The 25500-nt window shown below is 36.3% G+C and overlaps 2 protein-coding genes across 3 annotated transcripts in view; one reads left to right on the top strand and one right to left on the bottom strand.

Moving 5' to 3' along the window:
• LOC136835947 (procollagen-lysine,2-oxoglutarate 5-dioxygenase 1-like) overlaps positions 1 to 25500 on the top strand; it is a 390163-nt gene that overhangs the window by 303705 nt on the left and 60958 nt on the right. The window lies entirely within an intron of this gene.
• Positions 1 to 25500, bottom strand: part of LOC136835948 (immunoglobulin domain-containing protein oig-4-like) — a 108237-nt gene that overhangs the window by 43764 nt on the left and 38973 nt on the right. For both annotated transcript variants that reach the window (XM_067099846.1, XM_067099847.1), the window contains one exon: positions 17030 to 17197. In XM_067099846.1, the coding sequence (XP_066955947.1) occupies positions 17030 to 17197 (168 nt within the window). The remainder of the gene's footprint in view (positions 1 to 17029; positions 17198 to 25500) is intronic.

The following is a 25500-nucleotide window of genomic DNA, read 5'->3' as shown; positions in this document are numbered from 1 at the left end:
AGTCCTTATCTTAATTTTTTTTATTTTAATGGCAATGATAATAATAATAATTCTAATGTATATAAAAATTATGATATCGTTGATAATAAAGCCAGTTAGTGTAGCGTGTGAGTCTGTTATCCAAATTCGATTCCCTCACTGCATGATTCAAGCGATCAGGAAAGATCTTTGGCTGTGCTCTGTATTCATTCCACTGCATTCTGTGAGTTCCGTATCTGAACCAGTTTGTTCTAACTGGTACGTAAAAATTGACTGCAGAACAAATGATTCATTACCTCTGAACCAATGCTACAAGTTTAGGAGACCAACTTTTTAGTTACAGCCAAGAACCTGAGTTACTGTCGGCTCACAGCATATAGAGAATACGACACACGCTTGATAGCGAAGAACAAGGACCAGGACCAAGTCCCCGGGTAGTGGGAATAGGAGTCTTGATCTTTAGGCCGTTCCTGCATGAGAAACGGAAATGTGAAAACGCTGGGAACCAACACTCCTCGAGGAAAAAGACTGACAGCAGAATAAATGATAATAATATGGATAAACGTTGTCTGTTGCGTAGGACGTTCGCCTCACCAGCGAAGAATTCAGGCTTTAGTTTTCAAGTGACTCGAAATCCTTAAAGTATGTCCCATTAATTCCCGTTGTGGATCTGTTGACCTATGAATTCAAATATATATTTGGCAGGTGGTCTACTCATGGGCTAGCAAAATAATTCCAAAATATTTATGGAGACCCGACAGGCTTATACCTCCTGGAGCCACTTCTTCCCTCATTCATCTAATGGAAACAGGCGAGAGTTGATGTGTGTGCGTGCGTGTGTGTCTGTGTGTATGTATGTATGTATAGATATATACATATACTCGTATATAATATACATATACAGTATGCATATATATAATATGTATATGCAAGTATGTGCATATATATATATACATATATATATATATATATATATATATATATATATATATATATATATATATATATATATATATAATGTATGAAAATTAAAGTCCATCAGAAAGAGTTGAAAATATTGTCAGCATTGAATAAGAAGCTATCGTCGACTGTTACGTTCTTATATATCGTAGAAAAAAAAAATACTAACGCACTGGAAATGTGAGAGGATATTTTTTTCGTACCTCGAAGTTTTGTAGTGTGCGAAATGGAAAAGATCTGATTATTCAAAACTTCCTGATCTCCTGAATTTTCTTAACCCCTGTCGTTCCCAAGACGTTTTTCGACCCCATCCATAATTCCGTCGACCCCTGGAGGTCTTCGAATGCCGATCTGCCTAATCTTTCCTGGCTTATTTCTCTGTTTAATGTTCTTTCGATCGCACATCTAGATTTCATTTTATTATTATTATTATTATTATTATTATTATTATTATTATTATTATTATTATTATTATTATTGGTGTTGTTGTAATATACAATACAGCTTTTAAATTGGGATTTGTTTTTACTTGAGGCCTTAGTTGATCAGGTTCGGTCGATGAATTTACCGTGAAATCTACAATACATTCCGTCATCGTCCTGGAAGCACTTTGTAAACAGGACAGTGCAAAAGACTGAAGCTGCTGTTGCGGAGATGTAAAAGAGGACCTCAAACTGAAGTGAGACTCTTCAGAGTCTAGAAACGTGATTCGTGGTGTTTGAATTGAATGCTTTTGTTATTTCACTGCTTTGTTGATAACATGCTCTCTCTCTCTCTCTCTCTCTCTCTCTCTCTCTCTCTCTCTCTCGCTTATAGAAACAATCGGTGTATCTTTTGGCCCCCACTGGATTTATAAGGTTCGAATGAGCTCGTGCAATATAATATATATATTATATATATATATATATATATATATATATATATATATATATATATATATATATATATATGTATATATATGTATATATATTCTTGTACTATCTCTTTCAGTTCATACCAAATATTCCCATTGACCTTTATAAGCATTTCCTTAATCCAGGTTTCCTTTGGTCTCCCACGTCCTCGTTGCCCTTGCAGTTGTCAAATAGGTTCATCCTGCAGTAAACGACCCTCCCTTCTAAGGATATGTTTCATCTGTCTCCAATTTCATCGGCTAATGAACACATCACCATTGTTGAAACTCTCTCCTCTCGTATAACAAAGCTTTTTTTCTCATTCTGTTTACTTTGTTTTTCTTTTTGCATCATAACGAGAATGACTACCAGGAGTCATCCAAACTAATCAGTAATGAGCCTGAAATGGCAATGTATATTTTGGCTGCGGCATGAATATAGATGATATTTAGAGTATATCTTCCTCATCACTGCATTCATATCCAGACCCTTATTTTCCAGTTTCACTGATGAATGCCGTGGGTTAATGAATCTTTGCAATGATTGGTTCAAAATTTTTAAGATATTCAGGTCCATCAACAACCAATCTGTATTTTCAACCAAACTTCAGTTTTCATTGTAATTACAGCAAGAAATACTAATTTACTAGTCTGCCATCAATGTCATTGATAATCTGCAAAATCTCGATTAATACGGTAAGGATTATAGTTGATAACGTACCTCATCCGAAAGCAATGAACGTCATGTCAGAGGACTAAGTAAATCTATTATCAAATTTTATGTTCTCTCTTGCATTTCCTTTAAGGTGTTTTCTACAAGGCTTCGAAAAGCGCTGGTATATCGCATTATGCTTCAGCATGTTATGATATTATCTAACCAAAATGGAAATGGAGCTCAGAAAAGTAGAGGGACTGTTTCCTTTCATAATGGCACTTATTGCTGAGCTTTTTTTTTTTTTACTAGTGGAGCATTTCCAAGTGACCCTTTTCATTATGGTAAAAATATCTATCCATTCATTATAGTTTGGCTTTCTGTACTGTGCTGGGTATAATTCTCTCTCTCTCTCTCTCTCTCTCTCTCTCTCTCTCTCTCACACACACTTTAGTATGTGGCTTTCTAAATTGGCTTTTTCGTCTGGGTTAAAGGTATTTCAATTATAGGTTTGTTTTCTGTGTTTATTATGTGTATTTGCAGCTGTGTTCTAACTTGATGTTTACTTTTTAAAGTTGTTAGCTTTAATTTTATCGTCTCTCCCTCTCCCTACCCCTGTAATTTGTGTATCATCTATATATATATATATATATATATATATATATATATATATATATGTGTGTGTGTGTGTGTGTGTGTGTGTGTGTGTGTACACGTATACACACACACACACGAACAGTCAGCAAGAAACGTGTGCCTCCGTCGGAACTTGAACTTGGATTACCTTCGGCGAAAACCAACAAAGTTTTGGGTCTGAAGAGGTGGTTTAAGTCTTTGTGATGGTGGAAGAGAGAGAGAGAGAGAGAGAGAGAGAGAGAGAGAGAGAGAGAGAGAGAGAGAGAGAATCAAGGGATGAGTAGGTACGTATATGGGAATATGGGACGAGGGATGTTGCTCTGTAGGAGGAAGGCCAACCTGGACCCAGAGGGTCGAGTTTCTATTTAGGTGCTTTGTTGCTTGCTCTGTTCGATGTGTTTGTTTAGCTTACTAAAGAGCCTCAGCATTAAGAAAATGCTAACTTTGAACGAGACCAAAGGAAAAAATTAAAAAAGTCGTTGTAGTTTAGAAAAGTAATAAAAAAGAATGCCACTTTCCTTTAGTCCTGTTCCCCGCGGTGGGGTAGTGCCGTCAGTGCACCTCACGTGGTGCACTGTAAGTATTACTTAAGGGTCTTTTCAGCGTCCCTTCGGCCCCTAGCTGCAACTTCTCTCATTTTTTCTTACTGTATCTCCGTTCGTATTCTCTTTCTTCCATCTGACTTTCCATCCTCTCTAAAAATTGTTTCCTAGTGCAACTGCGAGGTTTTCCTCCTGTCACACCTTTAAAACCTGCCTAATACCAATTTCCCTTTCAGTGCTGAATGACCTCACAGGTCCCAGCGCTTGGCTTTTGGCATAAATTCTATATATTCTAAACATTCGTTTGTCCTGTTGTCTCACGCTATCCCCCCAGGTAAACGCAGCAAGATACAGCAGTGATGAAGCGGTGGGAACCTCCATTATCACCCCCAACCTTAATTGCTTCATATTTTCTGCCTTTGCGATTTAGGAGGCGTGTTTGGCTTAGTTTCAATTTACTGCTAATGAGGGAGAAAGAGAGACGTGGATGGAGAAATGAAATGAACTATTGCAGTTGAGATCATTATAACGTGACAGTTAGATCTAGTAGAAGCCTTAGTTATGTAAAGTATTATTATTATTATTGCTATTGTTATTATGATGATGATGATGATTGTTAGTATTATTATTATTATTATTATTATTATTATTATTATTATTATTAAGGGTTCAAAATTTCAATAAAAAATGCAATGCATTAATACCCTAAAACAATTCTCCGTGTATTTTAATAATGTACTTTTTTATTTTTTTTTTAATTTTTGTCTATTTATTCATTACTTTGTTAATTTATTTTTTTCTTTTCTAATAACTGATCTCACTTTCTTTATTTCCTATTACACTCTGTTACTTCTTTCAAATGAACACCATGTTCTTTGGAAGCTTAAATTTCAAGTCAGTGGCCCCTGTGTGCTTGTTCTATATGAATAGGGTTCACGACCTGAATAATAATAATAATAATAATAATAATACAATCAAAGATAAAGAGAACTTTGAAAAGGCAAGTCTATATCCCAGGACCTTTTTCGTACGTGCTGGGAGACCAGTACTGAAAGGGGCTGTCCCGGACGGGAACTTGGAGTTCATTATCCGCTGACGGTTGTCACACAGAGTGTATGTTACTGTGTAGAGACTAAAGCATGATTACTCTTTTTATTACGATATAAATACTGTTCACTTCACGTTAGAGTATCAATGACATTTTAAGACCCCTATTTGCCAGGTGTTGGCTGGCGTTGCTCGTCTACTCTGCTGAGGTGGTCAATATTCCATGCGCTGTGCTTCACAAGTTGTCTATCAGTGGGAGATGAGTGCTGATATGCGGGATGATTGATCCTCTCGTTGAAACCCCTCTTATCCACACCATTTGAGAGGTACTTAAGGCATTTAGTGCGGGGAGGGAAGCCTGAGAGAGAGAGAGAGAGAGAAAGAGAGAGAGATGAAGCATATAAGAGGACATTAAGGGCTTGGGAAGGCGGATATGCCAGGCCAATTGATGACCCTCCCCACCTGCATAACCTCCATAACCCCCGATGTTGTTGCTCCATGTGTCTCTCATTGTGTATCTATTGGAACTATTTTGGTCTCTATGTCTATTTTTATCAGGTTCTCTCATTTTTTATCATATGTTGTTTTGGTTTGAAATAGATCTGCCACAGGTACGTTCTGGCTATTCAGCGCCTCGAAAACACGAGGAGAGAGAGAGAGAGAGAGAGAGAGAGAGAGAGAGAGAGAGAGAGAGAGAAGTTCCAATTAGTTACTGCATACAGTATTATTTCTTAAGATAGCAACACAATTTCTCAGCGTCATTGTAGAGTGCATGTTACTCATCCCTCTTGGTGTAATTCGTGTTCTATAATCCTGGAATTCACCGTTGCAAAACAGGTATAGATATAAAGATGCTCTATTTTTCCCAGTGAAGAGACAGGAAAATGCATCATTTCTCCTTGGCATACACACAAAGATGCCTAAATGTTTCCATATTCATGGTAGTCCCTTTCTTTAAGTATTGCATTTTAAACGCCTCCGAGTTATTTTTATGTTATTGGAGGGAGTCGTAACGCCCAGGAGGTCGTTAACGGGGTTAGAATCATAAATGAGGCTCTACTTGAGGGAATTGGCATCCTTCCCGTATTAGTGATAGGGGATTGGCCTCCCTGGCTTACGTGGGATAGTGGAATACATCAGTCTTCTGTTAGACTTAAAGGACTGACATCCCTTTGCTGCTGTTAATTTACGAAAGTAATTAGCAGTAGGAAACAGTAAACCGAATGCAAGTATTACATTTTTCTATATGGTAGAGATTAAACACTGAAACAGATTCAGCTTAAGAAGCAAATTTGTAATACTGGGCGAGAGGGAAATTTGAACTGAGGAGAAAACCGTCCACATTCGCAGTGAAATGTTTCACATCTCCTATCAGTGTAGACTTGAAAGGAGTGAGACGCTGATAAGAAACCTTTCTAGCCTGTAAGTGAAGGGAATTCTAGTAGGCTAGTTATTAAACAAGTAAAAATGCTCCCAGATGCGGTCAAGTAAAGGTGTTTCGCACGCCGCCTCTGGAAAGCGCTACCAGACGAACGATCCACGGCTAACCTTAACATTATATCAAATAAAAACTACAGAGACTAGAGGGTTGCAGTTTGGTATACTTGATGACTGGAGGGTGGATGATGAACATACCAATTTGCAGCCCTCTAGCCTCAGTAATTTTTAAGATCTGAGGGCGGACAGATAAAGCCGTCACAATAGTTTTCTCTTACAGAAAGCTGAAAGGGAAAACGAGCTTTCACTGGGTCTTATGCCAAGCCTAACAACGGTTTTTTTCTGGGCCTTCTTTGGGTCTTCTGCATCTCTCAGAGCTTTTGCAGAGTGAGACACCCGGTCAACCGTGGGTTCTCGACAAAGAGAAGCAACGGGTTCCGTGCATCGTGTAATAAGAGCTTCTCCTCGGGTCTAATGTAAAGCAGAACATCGGGTTCTCTCTGGGTCGTCTGCAAAGTGAACGTTTTTTTGTGGGTCTTCTGCAGAGTGGAACAATGGGTTCTTTCAGAGTCTTCTACAAAAGGAGACAGAGGGTTCGTGTTGGGTCTTCTACAGAGTGAACCAACGGGTTCTGTTTGTGTCTTCTGCAAAGTGAAACAATGGGTTCTCTTTGCGTCTTCCCCTTCTATCTCTCCTTCCTTTCCTCAGACCCCAGCGTTGGTGGAGGAAGGCGGGCGCGAGCATTTGCCCCTGATTGAAAAACAGCCTCTTGTCAGACATTCTTTTCTCGCGTGTAATCTTCGCGAAGTTATAAAGACTTTGATTGTTTTTAATTTTGAACGAAAGTTTTTTCCGAAGCTCGCTAGTGCGCGTACGTTCGTTGTGTGTTTCACCTATGCACGAATAGCGGTCCTGTAATTTGTAACGCATTATTTGTTATGTATGGATTAGGTGTATATATATATATATATATATATATATATATATATATATATATATATATATATATATATATATATATATATATATATATATCCTTCTTTTCAGATACTTTCCTACCGCGTATCATTTGAAAAGCCGTGTCGTACGTTATTTATATTATCTCGTGGGATAAGAAGAAAGCAGCATTACTAAATTGCTTCTTTAATACGAAACATAATTATAAATAAAGTATTCTCTCCTTTCTTTCATTTTTATTATTGATATTGTTGACGTTACTTTGGTTAATTTCTCAAGGTATTTAACTCACAATTGTTTGTGCATAAACTTTGATGGTGAAGTCCAACACCAGTTATATGTGCCTGCACAAAATTGGTTGGGGTTTGTGAAGATCAGTTATGAAGTGTTTGGGATATCTGCTTATCCCCCCACCTCTCTCTCTCTCTCTCTCTCTCCTTTTATATATAAGCAGTATTTCGTAGGTTTACAAAATCGACACCTAAACTTAGTTATGGAATGAAAATTCTTCTTCGGATTCAGTTCAGTGACCAAACGACAAACTCTCGATATTTCCTTTTGCGTGTGTGCATGTAAGTTTGACTCCATCTGGCCCCTTTCCTGCCCAGTAAAGATATTACTTTGGTGTTTTGGAAACTGCTGAATATCCTGTTGGTAACTTCGTAAATCCTGACTGTTCGCTCCAGATAAGAAAACTGGCAGCGCCTTCCACGTCAACAGACAGTGAAGATGTTTTAGACTTCTGCCTTCATCAAGGTCTTGTACGGGGAGCAAAATTGATCGATGAACTTATCCAGTGATCATTTCATTATTATTATTATTATTATTATTAGGAGCTTGATGGAGCGCGCTACGTTGCGCTGCCCGTCATGTCTCCCCTACCCTCCCGATCTCCTACCTATGCCGATCCTATCAGGGGCGGACAAACAGGTTTGCAGGAGGAGTGTGGATGTCTCCCCTACCCTACCGTTCCCATACCTACTCTGCTCCCACCTTGGGCGGACAAACCGGTTTGCAGGGGTGGGTGACTGTGTCATGTCTCTCCTACTGTCACCGGGGCGAGGACAAACAAGGTGATGATAATGATGATGATGATGATGATTATTATTATTATTATTATTATTATTATTATTATTATTATTATTATTATTATTTGTGAACTTGAGCATAAAAAAAAGAATTATGGAGGCGAGGAGGGATTGAATGTTTTTGTTAAACGTTTTTAATAGGGTATTAGAATATTTCAGATTATTTATAGAAAATAATTTCCAGTGTCGCCAACCACTGTTGTTGTCTCCAGTCTACAGAAACCATTAAATGATTAAGTTATTGATCTTAATTTGTTCTTTTCCTCTTGTGGTGTGATCGTGTATTTTTTTGAAGAGCATGTTTTCCTGTATACACGCTCAGAATTCATACGCTTTTGTAACGATCTGTATACTCAAACGTCCTGTTTTCCTTTACAATTGCATGCAATTTCCAGGTGTTAAATCCACTCAGAGAATTCATGGCCTTTTTTGAAACGAGGTACATATTCAGTTGTTCTGATATCTTTATGTACTTATTTTTTTCTACATTATTTTTTCCTTTCGGTCTATTTTCAAATAGTAGACCGAAATGGTGAGGTTAAACATTGCTTCATGTCGGTGACCTTTTCAGACCTTCCATCTTCCTCGTCTTCTTTGCTCTCCTCTTTAACGGTTTTTTGCTTTTTGACGTTTCATCGAAGTTCCTTCATCGAAAGTTGGGAATATTGCATTTTTTTTTTCTGTACCAAAAGAACGGTTGTTTGTGTGTGTGTGTGTTTGTTGGGGGGGGGAGATGGAAGAGGGGAGGGGTTGGCGTCTGGTTGTGGGACACTGAAATAAATGAAGAGAGAGAGAGAGAGAGAGAGAGAGAGGGTTAATTAAAAGAATCGTCAAAGCGTTATGTATTTTTTTCGTACATTTTTATCATGTGGTCCCGAAATGTCAATAATAGACATTCTTGAATAGGGTATTGTAAGATTTGACTGTTGTGGAATTTTAGCGGATAAATATGATTGCATGTTTGATGCTTTATTGATATTGTCATATATGAAATGGTTCATTGCATTTTTTTCAGTCATTTAGTGGAAATCTTTTTGGAAATGGAAACTCGGACATATGAACATAACATTGCTCATGAGATTCTTCTTGCGTAACCTGTTCGTTGAAAATAAGCTCTTTCTCTTAGTAAGATTTTAGAGAAATATTCAGTTTAATGAGTATTTTGCATAACTCATCTTTTAAAAAGAATTGTTTTGCACCCAGGTACAGTTTAGAATGACGGTTAGAACCTAAGTGGTAACCTAACACTTTCTATGATGTGTGGGGTAGAATCCCGCTTGGGAAGGGAGAACCTCTTCGAGTACTTCTCTTTCAGTATCCAGGCTAGCAGTGGAAAGCTCATCCAGAACTTTCAAGGGATCAAGGGAAATCCAGAGGTCATGCGGGCCAGTAAAAGTCCACTGCAGAGATGTGTACAAAAACAATATTGCGTTCGTTGTGACCTTAAGTTATAAATAAAAAGAAAGACGGAAAAGCTGCGTTCAGAAATTAAAAGAAAAAAGTCCTCCAGTTTAGACGTTTTCGGTGAATGAAACATGTTTTCAGAAAGGAAAAGACTGATCTTTTTCTTTCTCCATTTTTTTCTCCTTTCGATGATTTGGAGGGTCCTCAAAGGAAGCTCCTTTCTTTCTGACATTTTACGTAAAAAAGAATCGAATGAATATATAATATAATATATATATATATATATATATATATATATATATATATATATATATATATATATGTATGTATAATATTTGCATTTATATACATAAGTGTACATGAACAGTACGTATATGAACATTATGAATAGCACAACTAGTGAGAGACAGAGAGGGTGAGAAGAATGCAAATTGTTGGCACTGGTGACTCGTCGTGATACGATTCCAATGAACAGTGAACGGTGTGAGAGCAGGGATCGTCTGCCGTTCCTGCTGTGGTTTTATTTATTCCAGGGACCATTAAATCCAGTTCTCCTCTCTTGCGGTCTTAGTTCGACTCTCTTTCTCCTGTATTAATGTTCTTAATTAATCTTTTTTTTTTTTTACTTTTACGTTTACCCCTTTCTTTGTGTGTTTCTCGTCTTTGTGCTTTATTCCTTTCTTTTACGTACCCCTTCTTCTTTATGTTTTTATTCACACACACACACACACACATATATATATATATATATATATATATATATATATATATATATATATATATATATATATATATATATATATATATATATATATATATATATATATATATATGTATATATATATATATATACCTATATGTTTTGTCTTGAACTTCGGATCTTGTTAACGTGGCTTCACTTGAGCAAAAGGCCCTCTCTCTCTCTCTCTCTCTCTCTCTCTCTCTCTCTCTCTCTCTCTCTCTCTCTCTCTCTCTCTCTCTCTCTCTCTCTCTCTCTCATCGTTGTGTTGCGTTCCGCAATTTGAGAATACTTGTGAAGTAGAAGTTGTGTATAATATGCTCTGATTTTTTATTTATTTAATTATTTATTTTGGTGAAATTCTTCTTACCGAAAAAAGATCAATCAGGTAATTTTAAATGAGTAATTTTAAGGATACATGACCTATATTAATCCAAACTTGGTACTTATTCATTTCGGTCTTTCGGTGAGTTTAATTCTCTGGATTCGTTGTCTCCCTCAGGGAGTCAGATATATTTATAATGCATGTATACATACATTATATATATATATATATATATATATATATATATATATATATATATATATATATATATGTGTGTGTGTGTGTGTGTGTGTGTGTGTGTGTGTGTGTGTGTGTGTGTATTACTGAATGTAAGTGTAGTGGCAACCGTCTTATTTTTCTGGATCCAAGTGCTAATAAGGAAAAAGGATTATTTAATAGCTAAAATTCCCCGATCTTCTACTTCAGATCAAGCTCTCATTATTTAAACCTCTGACGTAAAGACTCTTGAACGGTAGATTTTGGTTGTTGAAACCGATCTGGAAAGTGACATCATTATTGACATGAGTCAGCGAATTCTAGCCCGTGGTCGTCGTTCGTGTTTCGTCTCTTATATTTATTGTATTGTTAGTTTCATTAATCAGTTAGTCAGGTCGACGCTCACATCTATTTCCGAGGCCTCCTCAAGAATTTCAACCCGGAATTTATTCTTTGAAACAGTGTTATAATTTTTTGTTATAATCTTAATTTTCTTGCTCCGATAGAGCTGGTATTGTCAGTTGGCCTTCTCTCGGTTTTACTCACCTGAAGTGAACGTATTTAACATAATTTTGAACATTTGCTTTTATGTTTTAATTTATTTGTACAGCATTTCTGACTTATATGTGTGTACGTATGTATGTATATATATATATATATATATATATATATATATATATATATATATATATATATATATATATATATATATATATATATATATATATATATATATTTATCAGTAAGGACACCAAGGCCAAAACCGGAACAGCATTTTCACAACTTAATTGGGACATGTTTCGAGTAGTACTTTCACTCTTTATCAGCCTACAAAATTAAATTAATAATAACATTACAATTCTTATAATAAAATTCATAGTGACATAGCAAACTGAATTACTATAAAAATTACAAAAATACATTAAAAAGATGGATAATAAAATAAAGCAAAATGCAGATTTCAAGTCTCAAAAGTGGAAGGTACAAAGACACAGTAAATACATTAGTAAAATATACAAACCAGTAAAACGCAGGCTAAAAGCACAAAAGTGAGATTACAGCCATAGTTTTAGCCAAAGAAGGATTCATCTTAAAGGAGCATAGTAACTCTAAAATGCTGCAGACCTCTACATTTTAGAGATACTAGATTCCTTCAAGATGAAACCTTCTTTGGCTAGAAATGTGGCTGTAACCTCACTTTTGTGTTTTTAATCTGCGTTTTACTGGTTTGTAATTTTACTAATGTATTGTGATGTCTTTATTACCCTCACTTTGGCGTTAAATCTATATTTTCGTCCCGTGTGGTATTAAGGTATCTTTTTAAATGTATTTTGTCATTTATGGTAATTCTATTTGCTATGAATTTTATTTATAGATATGTAATGTTATTATCATTTTAATTTGTGGGTTGATAACAGTAGTATTACTCGAAACATGCTAATAAAGTTGTGGTGTGTTGCAGGTTTTAGCCTTGGTGTCCTTACTGATATGTGTAGATGGCGCTTCCTGCTGGTGTATCTCTTGTATATATATATATATATATATATATATATATATATATATATTATATATATATATATATATATATATATATATTATTTTATTTTATTTTTAGGTTGAAAAGACCTGAGAAGTACGAAGACTGGTTTCTTTTTATCCATCCAGAAGAAATTGTTATGAAAGATATCTTACTTTCAGGTACGTCTATTATTATAAAACTTTGTCCGGTCAAAAGTAAAAATTCTCTTCTCTCTCGTTTCAGACGATTCATTTAAAGGATGATCTACATTTGTTAAAATTAAACTCCTCTGATGATCTGCCAAAGGGACCTGACATCAGGTCATGCAGTGACAAGAGCGTCATTTCCTCGCGCGTCTTCATGAAAGGAAATATACACTCAAACGTGACACACACACGCACACACTCACACACGCACTTGCACATGCGCATAACAACCGGACAGTGCCCAGTCGATGGTCATGCAATGGAGTAATTGCCGTCAATCACACGGGACCTTTCAATCACAATCATGAGGCATTCCGTTCACCCACACCTGAAATACATTGATAGATTTCCCCATCCCCTCAATTCAGGGCTTCAGCAACTGCAGCACTCCATGCACGACCAGACCAGAGCCTCTCTCTCTCTCTCTCTCTCTCTCTCTCTCTCTCTCTCTCTCTCTCTCTCTCTCTCTCTCTCTCTCAGACACACACATCCTTAGTCCCCCTCGTTGACTGCCATTGTGTGGCGGACGAAAACGCCTCTCGTTATTGTTATTTTTTTTTTCAGTTGTTAAGTGGGCGGTGCTCCTATATTGCTTTCAATGTGTGCAGGTTATTGGCGATGGAAGTTATCCACAAGCTTCACGGAAATAGAGTGGACGCTTTTTTCCCATCAGCATTTTGGAGATAACTTTTATTCACTGCAATTTTTTGTTTTTATTTTGCACGCTTTGCTGATATCGTTTTCAGTATTGCTCGTTATCGAGCTCTCTCTCTCTCTATATCTCTCTATATCTCTCTCTCTATATATATATATATATATATATATATATATATATATATATATATATATTTATATTACACTATATTAAAATATTTACATATATGGTTATTATATATATATATATATATATATATATATATGCTATATATATACATATATTATAAATTCTTTCCATTTTTGTGTAGTTTTATTTATGACGCCTTTGCCAGGCTTGACTTTCAATCAAACTTGCTTTTGTTGCCTTACCTGGAACGACCTTCTCCAGTGCTTTTAACTGCTTGTTGCCATCCCACGCACCCTTTTTCCGGTTTGTGACACATGAAGTGCTTTCTGGGACAATCATTTCCTCGATTTTCATGCTGTTTGTTTTGAAGGCAACTTTCTACGTCAAGATGGCCGCGCTATGTATAGTTCACAGGTCCCTTTCTTGAAGTCAGATATTTATTGATCGTATTCGCCGATCAAATGTAAAACGCTTTCATCAACTTATTGATAAAGTATATCCTGGGCAGATTGTCTCATATCAGTTTTTAAAGGCTAAAAGAGGGCTCATGGGAAAAAAATGAAGCACAGCTACCTTAAAATGCAACCAATGATGAGTCCGAAGTGCAATTATAGCTTATACTTACTATACTTACGTTGTTGTTTTATGGAGAGAGAGAGAGAGAGAGAGAGAGCAGAGAGCTGTTGGCCCTAACAAAATTCAGGTGAAGTTTATTGTTCAGAATTCGGCGAAGGAGTCTTCTATTGTAGGTGGACAATAGAAGCGAAGTCAAGCCCCCACTAAAAGATTCAGAAGTCAGTGGCCCCGTCTTAAGGGGTAGCGTACCCAGGAAAGCATAACACGTGGCCAAATATTTAGCTTATCAGAGACACAAAAAATGTATTTTTATTTCCCTTACTTCCAACGTGCTGCAGTCTTGTAATGAGGAGTTCTGTCACTGTCTTGTGTAATTTTCTTCATTCCTTTCATAAAATCCACTTTTGATTCCCTTCCTGCTTTTCGAGATTGTGATTTTTTATTTTTATTTTTTACGTTCGCAGCATTCCTCTGTTTTACGTTCTTTCAAGATATTTTTTATTCAATTATGTGTTCAGTCTCACCAATTCCAATCTTGTTTTTCTTTCGGCGACACTCATTTATCCCCCCACGTTCTTGTGTTTTCAGTACATTCATACACCCTGTTCATGACGATTCTCTTTCTGTCCCCCTGTGAAAGTTACCAGAATGGAGACACAGAAAAACGTAACTATTTCCTGGAAATCGCAAATCAACTTGAATTTTCGCTAATCCCCCCGAATGAGATGGGGAAACAAAACAGAAGTCGCGATACAATTTTGAGTCATTTGGACTCCCTGTTCAAGAATATCGCCTTCACATTTCAGCGAGGCTCAAATTTCCTAGAACCTTGATAACCCATTCACCCACCCCCGATGAGGTTGTTCATAAAACTCATATAGAATTTTTAGGTTTTATTCTCGTTTGGGTACGCATGCACCCAGTTCCACCTTCTTAATATTTCTTCTTTGCGATGGCCACCTTGCATTATTTAACATATCCGCTTTCATCACATTCTTGCATTCAGTATACCATCCGTATTTTTTCATATGTATTCCCATCTGTTTCCTTAATCCAATCGTTCATTTCCTAAGTTTCCCCTCGTTCGTTCCTTCATCGTCTCTCCATTCATTGACCCAGTCACTTAGAATGCTATATTCCACATTCTCTCTCTCTCTCTCTCTCTCTCTCTCTCTCTCTCTCTCTCTCTCTCTCTCTCTCTCATGTTTTGAAGTATGAAAGCTCCCTTTAATATTGTCCTCTTAAGATCATACTCTATGAAAAGATCCTTTTAACGAGATTGGTCGGTCTTTTTTTTTTTTATCCCATCCTGCTGTGAGATAAATATTAAAATAATTATCTGGCAGTCCAAGGGACGTTGTAGTAAAGCGCTCGAAGGTATCTCTTAGTAGTTATTTATATCTATATAAGCAATCGCTCTATATATCCTGTTCATCTTTCGATTCTGAGTGGAAATGGTTTGATTGCTCAATATATGCGTGTGGGTCTTGGCGTCTCTAAATATACACCGAACGATTTTATTGTTTAGACTTTAAGAACAATAAGTTTGAACACTGCTCAATACATTATTTTCTAATCAGCATCTCTTAAATTTGAATTTTTCCTCTCCTAGTCACTACCTATGTAGCCCTGAGACTTTTTCCAAGCTGTGAACAGACAGAACAAACACTTCTGTTCATGTCAAATAAAATGCAAATTTTGAGAAGATAAAAAAAATGCCTGTAAACACAGCACGTGCCGTATCTTCAAGTGGAGCATTTGTGCGTGTACATTGGATGAAAAATGCAGCACAAGTAAACTCGGTCCTCTGTGTATTTGGTACATGCGTCCTAATTAGGGCAAAAGGGATTATGTAGATTGAGTTTCTGCGCGCAGGTTTTTTTCTTTTGGAAATAACCCTCTTGCTGCATTGTCATTGTGCTGCAGAATAGTGGAGATGTATTAAGCACTAAAAATTCTGTGATAAATTATATTGATTTACGTTTTTTGAACTAATGTTTAGTAGCCGATGTGAGCTCTTGAGTTTTATTTTTGGTATATATTCAATATACTTGGTCATTCATCTCTCTCTCTCTCTCTCTCTCTCTCTCTCTCTCTCTCTCTCTCTCTCTCTCTCTCTCTGTCTGTCTGTCTGTCTCTCTCTCTCTCTCTCTCTCTCTCTCTCTCTCTCTCTCTCTCTCTCTCTTCTTTTTTTCCATGTGGAAATTTAGTGTGTTACTTCTGATTGTAGAGAAAGGCTTTTGGGGCCGTTATCGGTGAAATATATATATATATATATATATATATATATATATATATATATATATATATATATATATATATATATATATATATATATATATATATTATATATATAGAACACTACGTAATCAAAATGAATGTACCGTTTATTATAAAGACGTCACAATCAGAGAACTACATTTTGTGGTGAAAAAAAAAACATCTTTCGCAGTGAGATAGATCCACGCCTCTTGGAGGCAACAAATCCCGGTAGAAACAGTGGTACAAACCGGAGGTAATCAGGGAACCAAGGAATGACCTCAAGACTGTGTCCTTAATATTTCCACGAGTTTTCTCTTGCTCTCGTTAGGATACTTCTTGCCAAGCTCATTAGATCGTGAGAGGGAAGTCGAGAGCTGAGTGCGATCTCGTGCAATTTTAGCCTTGCCCTCCGATGAGAGGATCATTACTAACTTTGTTTACCATCATTAACAGAATGTCTTGGTATGAAAGTTGTTGGATACCGGAAGTTTACACACACACACGAACGCGTTATGAAATTAATTAAATGTGTTTATAAGTATACGTGTGTGTGTGTGTGTGTGTGTATAAATCTATGATTGAATCGTGTATGCTTTTCGATTTTATTCATAAATGTTACAGCGGTAAAGATAAAATGCATTTGCTCCGTATAGAAAAAGTAGAGATTACATCTGTGATACGTTTGCGTTCTACAAATAGTGAAGAGAAAAGGCAGATTCATGAAGAATCGAAGGCAGGAGAGCCTCGCATCAATAACTGCAGTAATTGGAATGTTTAGGAAAGGCTTTTGAGCTCTATGAACACTTACGCCTTGGCTGATTTTCCTTTCCTTCTTCAGCTGGGGATTTTTATTGTGCGAGACTCGGCGGTGCCTGTAGATTTTCGGCGGATGGCCCCATACAGGAGGAGCCACCACGTTGTGGCCCCACAAGCCCATAGAGTTGTAGGAATAGGGGACGCTGCTCATCACACCCTCCTGGAAAGGAAAAATCAATAGGAATCAGGAATTAGACCACCAGACCGTAAACATCAGCATTATTAATATCAAATTTATCATTGTTTGGAAATGTTCTGATAAAATTTTTAAAAACAAAAAATTTCGAATATTCCGTGGGGTGTTTATTGATGCTGTGTAAACGTTAAATGATCATCACTTATTTTATGCAATTAAAGGTTCCCTTTTATATTTGTATTCGTACAAAATTTATACCCTGAATATACAATTCACTTATGTGTCTTTGAACTTTGCGTATATATAATGTATATGTGTGTATAGATGTATGTATATATACAGTATATATATAGACTGTATTTATATACACATATTTCATTAGATATATATTATATATGTATGTATGTATGTATGTATGTATGCATATGTATGGCCAGAAGGATATTGAAACAACGGAGTGCAAGATATTTTCCCTTTTCTCCAAGGCATTTTACCATTTGAATTCATACAAAGGACATTACATTTGAAGTGGGACTCTAAGGGGATGATTCCTTAGGGATGACACAAGTCCCTACTTGCTACAAGAAACCTGTGAAGTGTTGTTGTAGTAAAAGCGGCAGAAACGCATAATCACAAAAGAATATCCTTTGTTTGCTGTATTTCCTCGTTTTTGAGTCTGTCAGATCATTGTTAGAAATAGGAGACATAAATGTAATCTTTTCATGTAATAACACTAGTAAAAATATGCTGATAAGAAATTGTCCTCACGAAATTAACAACAGTGACTTTAAGATTCCATGTATAGGACAGTGGTTCATTTTATTTGGGCCATACAAATAGGAAATGAAATGTTAGAATTCATGAACGTAAATATTCACATAGAACGGGTCAAAACATAATGTGCACCTAATTGCAAAATCACATAAAATATATTGGTCCTAAAATGTAAAATTATTGTTTCCTGAAATCTCTTAGTCTTAACTAATAAATCTAACCACGGAAAATGGGATCAATTTAATCTCAGGTTTGCACATTCTTGACCCCATTCTGAACAAACAGAAACCGAAGAATCGCAGTATATCGTTGAGGTCCTTTACCTCTCTCTGGTTTATCCAGTACCTGAGTTAATTCTAGACAGCTGCTCCTTACTTCAAGTGTAATTATCTCGGTATGCGTTAAGATGGTTATATACCGCTTTTATCTTACTTGTTGTCAGTAAAACAGTAGTTTTACTAACAACAAGTTTTCGATGAAAATACCTTGTAATAAAGGCGAGATGATTTTGCACTTCGTTGTTTTAAAATTTTCTGGTGGCCGTATACTCTGTTTATATTTTTATATGCATATTTTAGTGATTTTTAGTGATTAAGTTTTATATATGTTTAATATATATATATATATATATATATATATATATATATATATATATATATATATATATATATTATATATATATACAATATATACATATTAGTGTATATACATATATATATAAATTATATGTGTGAGTATATATACAGTATATAAACAAAATGAAAGGTCAGTACTTATGTTTAAACATTTTTACATATACACACACATACATACATACATACATACATATATATATGTGTGTGTGTGCGTGTGTGTGTATATAATGAAAGGTCAACACAAATGTTTTAAAAAATTATACAGGTATACAAAACTGTATTTCAGTATATGTATATGTATATATATATATATATATATATATATATATATATATATATATATATATATATATATATATATATCTTTAAATCATTCGTCAGACTCCTAAACTTTTGTTTTTACGTTAACAGTACGGAACCGTACATTTCAGTAATATCATTTGATGTACAGGGTGGGGAGTGAGAACGAGTGAGAACGAGGAGAATGAAAGGACGACACAATAAGAGGCTTAGTGAAGGGAGGGGAAATGTGTTTGATCTGCACTCTCAGGGCACTCAAGTGCTTGAAAGAAAAGCCCCTGATTGCAGTAAACAATAGTTTTGTTACACAAGGAATATAGGATCTCTTCGGAAATTGGTATTATGTTCGGGAAAATAGCCTCGTGTAGATTTAATGACAGAATAAGGGTTGTAAAGAAGCTTTATAATAGAAAATATACAACGAGAAAATAGTTCTCCTGTCATAAATTATTACAGCATGCGTCGGAAGGATGCTAATGGCTGCTGTAAAAGCGGATTACCTGCGTAATGTAAAAATTTTCGTGCAACAATATTGTTTCATTATAGTGTAATTATATTGTACTGTAGCGACAGACATGAAAATTTATTTTATGCTTATCCGAAAGAAGTGTTCCTGAGATAAAAATGGAAAAGGTGATGATCGTAACATTTGATACTATAATGCTTCAAGAAAAGCACCTTTGGAATATTATGAAATTTGATCTGAATCTATAATTATGCTGGTTAACGAGTTTCAGTTGAGTGTGGACGGCATAGTACGACAGGTGTGGGCTCACACCATGAGTTTTGATGCTGGATAGGGCTACAATTGTTGCAGTACAGTAGTAGTGTACTGGAACTTGAGAATATGCAAGATAAGGCAGAGAACGGAGTACGACTGACTGTGGTATGAATTCGAGTCTACTTAGTGGATGATCTGTTTTATGTAGGCAGGTCGTGCAAGGTCTTTATATGGCCGTATGTTGTTTTGTGGAAAGATTGGGGAAACCATATGAAGACTGAAGGTTAACAGTCAAAAATTCAAGAAATTTTCCCCAAGAAGTAATAAAGATTTGAATGGTGTCTTGCCTTCAGAGGGCTCACCGTCGACTGAGCAAAGAAACACTTACAGACCGAAGGGTTTGCAAATGTTTCAGAGACGACACAATGACCACGAATGTAGTCTAGAGATGGTTAAGAAAACAGGAATTCTAGACAAGTAAAATGATGCTGCAGGAATACTAATAGTTATAGAAATGATACTCTTCGCATACAGATGAATTCGGCAGTCAGTTTTGCAAGTGATGACACAATGAGTAGAAAAGGAGATCTTAGAGCATAAGAGAAATTAAAGGCAAATGGTCTATGTTTTGCCGCTGAAACCGAGTACATGAGTCGAGGTTGGCATTAACTATAGTTTCATTGCTAAATTTACATAAGAGGCTAGAAGGTTGGAGATGTCAGGTCATATCACCAAAGTAGATGTATTTCTTACATGTAAAAAGAAATGAGAAACTATTAGTTTTTTAGGAATATGTGGAGGAGGGGGTTAAGAATAATAAAGTGAAATCACTCTGTTTTGATGGGTGGTTCGCGAAAGCTTAAAGATAGGACTGACCCGTAGTGGGTGTGGCTCGAATGATTTGGAGCACGAGACCGTAAAAAGGCCAAGAAAATAAAAAACGTTTAGTGTTGAAAGTCATAGAAAAGAAGGTTTTGCTACGTATGTTATACACGAAATTTTGGAAGAATGAAATATGTCTGCGTGTGTGCGGGAGTAAAGGGGGTCTTAAAAGTGGTAAAGCTTTAGACTTCAAGGATGAAAGACTCATTAGTACAAAATAATGCTGCTCGGTTTGCTAAAAGTAATTTAGCTTTACGATTCTGGACCCGAGCTGCCTTTAAAAGGAGCCTGAAAGACGTCCATTAAAAATGTAGCGTTGCTTACTTTATTTCTCATTCGTGATGCCTGCTTCTATTATCGTGGAGCATAACACTATAATCCAGCATGCTTTACGTAGCAGATTGGAGGAGGAGAAAGCAAACATGGGATTTCTCATTTTAATCTCTCGTAGTTGAATCAACAACGTGTTTATTTACATCACTCGCTTCCGTAAGCAAGTCCTGTTGTCATTTGCTCTTTGGTACATGCCGGCTCATGTGTTTGCGCTCTGTATGACTTTTCTTAATCAATAGACGGTTAATTAAATCTGTTTACATCGCTGGATTCCATGTAGATTCGTAAACGATTGACTGCAGCGTCTTATTCGCAAGACAACGGGCGGACGACGTCGACCTCCCAGAGGCTGATTGGAACTCTGAGTCGTTCATCAGGGGTAGAAATGAGATCATTAGCGAAATTATAAAACAATGAAGCACCACCTGATCGCTCGCTGTTCGTTTTGCTTGTCACTCCTTATTTAAAGCGAAACAGAGACGAGACGATGCCTGGGTTCTTGTGAGACCTGAATATTCCGGCCATAATGCTGCCTTTCAGAATATGGTTGTTCACCTTTTATTTCCAAGATCCTTACCCGGTCCTCCTTTGGTTAAGAGAGTCGAAAGGAAAATGGTTTGATATTTGTTCTCCCTTTTGGGCCACCTCTTCCCACATCTGCTCTGTGGAAATCGTTAATCCTGGAATTAAACGATACGGTGACTTTCCGTCTTTTGCTCCTAATTTTTTTTATAGTCTTTCTTCCCGTAAGTAGCAGGTCTATTGCCATGAAGAGGGTGCACCTTACTTCCGTCCTTCTTGTTTTATTTGGCTTGGATTATAAAACTGTAGTAGGTAGCTCTATCAGTATATCGTTGCCCTTAAAAAATTAAAAGATTTGGGATGCTTACCTTCCCTTTGGGATCGGTGCCTCTACATCAAAAGAATTTTGATAATTACCCTTCCCCCTACTTTTGGGTTCACTGGGTCCATATGAAAAAGATTCTAATTTCTTACGCATACACTGCCTTGTGATATAATAGCTCCAAATAAAGAAGTTTAGTGCGCATGCGAATTGACGTACTTGCATACTCAGATGTTTAGGAATTTCGGTGAGGACAGTGTTAAGTTGAAAGACTGGACTCCAGCACATCCCGATCTGTATCACAATCCGATTATTCTGGAACATTATTGGTAATTCTGTTATTTGTGACAGTTCTCTTGTTTGTCACAGTTGGGGTCTGTTATGATATCTGCATATTGATCGGTTTACGAATTCCGCTGATGAAGATCGTAGGTTGGTCCAAATGTTAGGAAGGTAGAGGGTGAATCTGATTTTATTGATGGTAAAAAAATAATCCTTCGGTAATAATGATAAAAAAAAAGGAATTTTAAGTTTTGGATAGTCACAATTTGATTTGTGGAACAAACTAAAAAAACGTTCTTAAGTCTTTATTTTAATGCTTATGTTGACCTTTTTAACCAGAAGAGACATTGTCGTAAACAGAACATTGTGAAGTTCTTATGGTGCTTAAAAGATAAATTGTATGAGTTTGGTCACCATTAGTCTTGCTTTTCTTGTGTCCTTTGTTGATAAAACTCGCTAATTTTTTTTCTAAGCAGACACTTTCGTTTCTTCATTTTTTCCATTCGCATTAATAGTATTCGAGAAATATATAAGATTAATCGAATCATTCGTCTATTCCGTAGTAGAGCATATAATTTCAGTATTTACAATAGTCTATTTAGAAAAGCTTTCATAACTCAGTCCCCGTAATATTTATTCTGATTCCTTATCTTGCTCATTTAAAGTTAAATGTTGAACAGTACCTTAGTTATGATTATATTATTTTTATACAAGGCAATTTTGGGCGATTTTTTCTGCCCTGAACGTCTCCACTGAAGATGTCGACTGCCTCTTGGAATAAATTCGCTCCCTGCATTTAACTAAGTCAGCGATGTTCCTAAGTTAGATTAAATGAAGTAGGACAGCATAGAGGCAGTCTCTTCAGGTGATTGTGGGCACATGTTAATCAAATAGGAAAAGAGATCACAATGAAGTAAAGTAGATTACCCGCGTATAGAATGTAACAGACCCGTTCCCTCAGTCTTTCACTAAAGTCTTTCTGGCTCTAGGAGGAACTTTTAAAAGTTTTCGAAGCGAATTTTTATTGATCGAAGTGAAGCTTATGGATAAAAAACATTTCTATGTTCGGAAAGTTTTATGATTCTGAAAACCATTTCTCTAACTCGAATGTTTATCTCTCTCTCTCTCTCTCTCTCTCTCTCTCTCTCTCTCTCTCTCTCTCTCTCTCTCTCTCTCTCACAATTACTGAACTAAGGTAAATTGAATGTCTGATATTCTTACGTTACGCTCCCAATAATGCAGATAGCTAAGGCTTAGTGAGGTTTTAACGATCCGCCTTGAATATTAAATAATGAACCGTTATCCGGTATTCAACGTTATCGACTAACCTTTCCGGGATTGAGAGTCATAAGAAACCCATTGGAACCACGATCATTTGAGAAGTGCTTTCAGGAATTGGGTTTGTAATAAGGGAAATGTCCGAAGAGGGGATTAGTCGAATACACTCCCATGAAAAGTCTCTCTCTCTCTCTCTCTCTCTCTCTCTCTCTCTCTCTCTCTCTCTCTCTCTCTCTCTCTCTCTCATTCTTTGTGAGTGCTTTGTAGTTTAGAGTGTGTCCCAAGCGGCGTCTCTGTTGGATATTGTTGTATGTTCCTGACATATTAGTGGGTGGTCTCGGATGTCAGCTCATGAAATTCCATTCCCTGTCGAAACCTTTCACTCCTGGGCACGACTTTTACCTCAGTCCATTCTTTCCTGTGTCATAACTTTCTTATAATAATGTTAGTTCGTCTTGTGTTTGAGTTTCCAGATTCATTTTTCAGTTGGCGTTCCTCATAAGTTAATAAACGTTGTCAGAGCACCAAATGTCTTGGAGATGAATTGTCTTCAAAATATTTCTTTCCTCACAGCACCAGTGACAAAATGCGGCTGGGGGAACTCAGGGCCTTAGTTATTTCATTCTCCACACTGCACTGCTTTGTTTTACTCACGGAAAAGACTTTAAAGAAAAGAAATGAGGTCTTGATACGTCTCAGAAAGTCAGCCAAGGTTTTGTGCTGATGTTTCGAAGCGAATCTGTACGATATGATACTTCCTTAAGATATAGAGGGAAATAAACTTATTCTTAATTATACAGTATTTTTAGAATCATTCATAAGAACCACTGGATTTCGAGTGCAGTCTTCATGTCATTGAAGATAATGTTGGTTAAAAATCGTTTGAAAACCTTTATGAAGTTAGCATTCTACAAAGTTTATAACTTGGCCATTGACATTCTTGAGATAAAGTTTAAGTATTCTGCTAAATTAAGTTAGAATGGGGATAAACTTTGATTATTCTGCTGAGTTAAGTTAAACTGGGTCGTTAAAATAGTTCTTCCGCAGTGGAACAAAAGTGTGTCGCTTGGTCTAGATTCGTTGCCACTTGAAGAGAGTCATGGGGAAAGAAAACGAAGTCACAGTCACGGCAAAATATTAATGAATATCAGACTTCTTGCCTCTGTAGAAGAAGGAACTGCTTCCCAAGGGAAACTCCCTTGGTAGCCAATTCCTTTGCTGAACGGTCGAATTTATTCATAAATATAAACAACAAGAAATAAAGAGGACCGCGTTCACCAGTGCAGAAAGGCTACTTCAAATATTTCTGTAGGAGGTAATCATTAGAGAGAGATTTATGAAGTCCTGTGCCTTTTATCTTGAGGGCTCATAAAGCTTGGCGCAAAATATATTGAAGAATCACCAAAGCACAGTGCGGGTAAACTGAATCACTTGGTGATCAGCTTGCTTCAGTTACGAGTTATAATCTACAACTATTACTTTTTAATCAGTTTTAATGGAAATTTATTTTGCTAGTTGGAAATTGATATATTTTGTTGGTTGAATGAAAACATTTTAACATTATGATTTTTATTTTTCTTGTAATACGTAACATTAATATGCAAATGATGATTTTGTTTTCTCTCTTTTCAGGTACGGGTTTTACAGTTCAGAGTAAGGGTAAGGTTATAACTCCTTCATATGCACTTTAAATATCTATCGAAAGTACCCCAGATAGAGCTTAAATTTTATCGTGCACATCTCCCCATATTTAAAATTTCAACTTTCCTATGTATTAAGGGAAGGATTCTTTTTGCTATCATATACGAACGTCTGATAGGTGTTACTTTTTGGCAGTTGACGTGAAGTTTCTGTGTTCTTAATTGTCGTTGACCACAGTCATTGCGACGTCAAATTACATACATATGCTAATTAGTCATGACTGTCTTTATAAAATACAAAACTTGACATGTGCCATTTTTATTAAGAAAAAAAAAAAAACATTCGTAGGTCAAACTTGAGTGTAAGATGGGGTAAGTAGACGACTGGTCGGTATTGAAAAATCATTGCCTTTATTTTTCCGTTCAGGCTAACTGTTATTTTAATAATGAGATAGCATCATATATAAAATAAGATAGCATCATATATAACAAAAACGTATAGTTTCAAAGCATTCCTCTCTTTTTGCCATTTGAAAACCGTATAGAAGCTCAGATGCCACTAAATCCCCTACTGCTGTAGTGCATCAGCGCTGCGCAGGACATGAAGAAAAATTGGAATAATTAAGCAAATTCTATAC

Source organism: Macrobrachium rosenbergii, chromosome 55 (assembly GCF_040412425.1).
Source record: "Macrobrachium rosenbergii isolate ZJJX-2024 chromosome 55, ASM4041242v1, whole genome shotgun sequence".
Classification (NCBI taxonomy): domain Eukaryota; kingdom Metazoa; phylum Arthropoda; class Malacostraca; order Decapoda; family Palaemonidae; genus Macrobrachium; species Macrobrachium rosenbergii.
The sequence above is the reverse complement of the archived record's forward strand: the minus strand, read 5'-3'. Positions and strand labels throughout refer to the sequence as shown.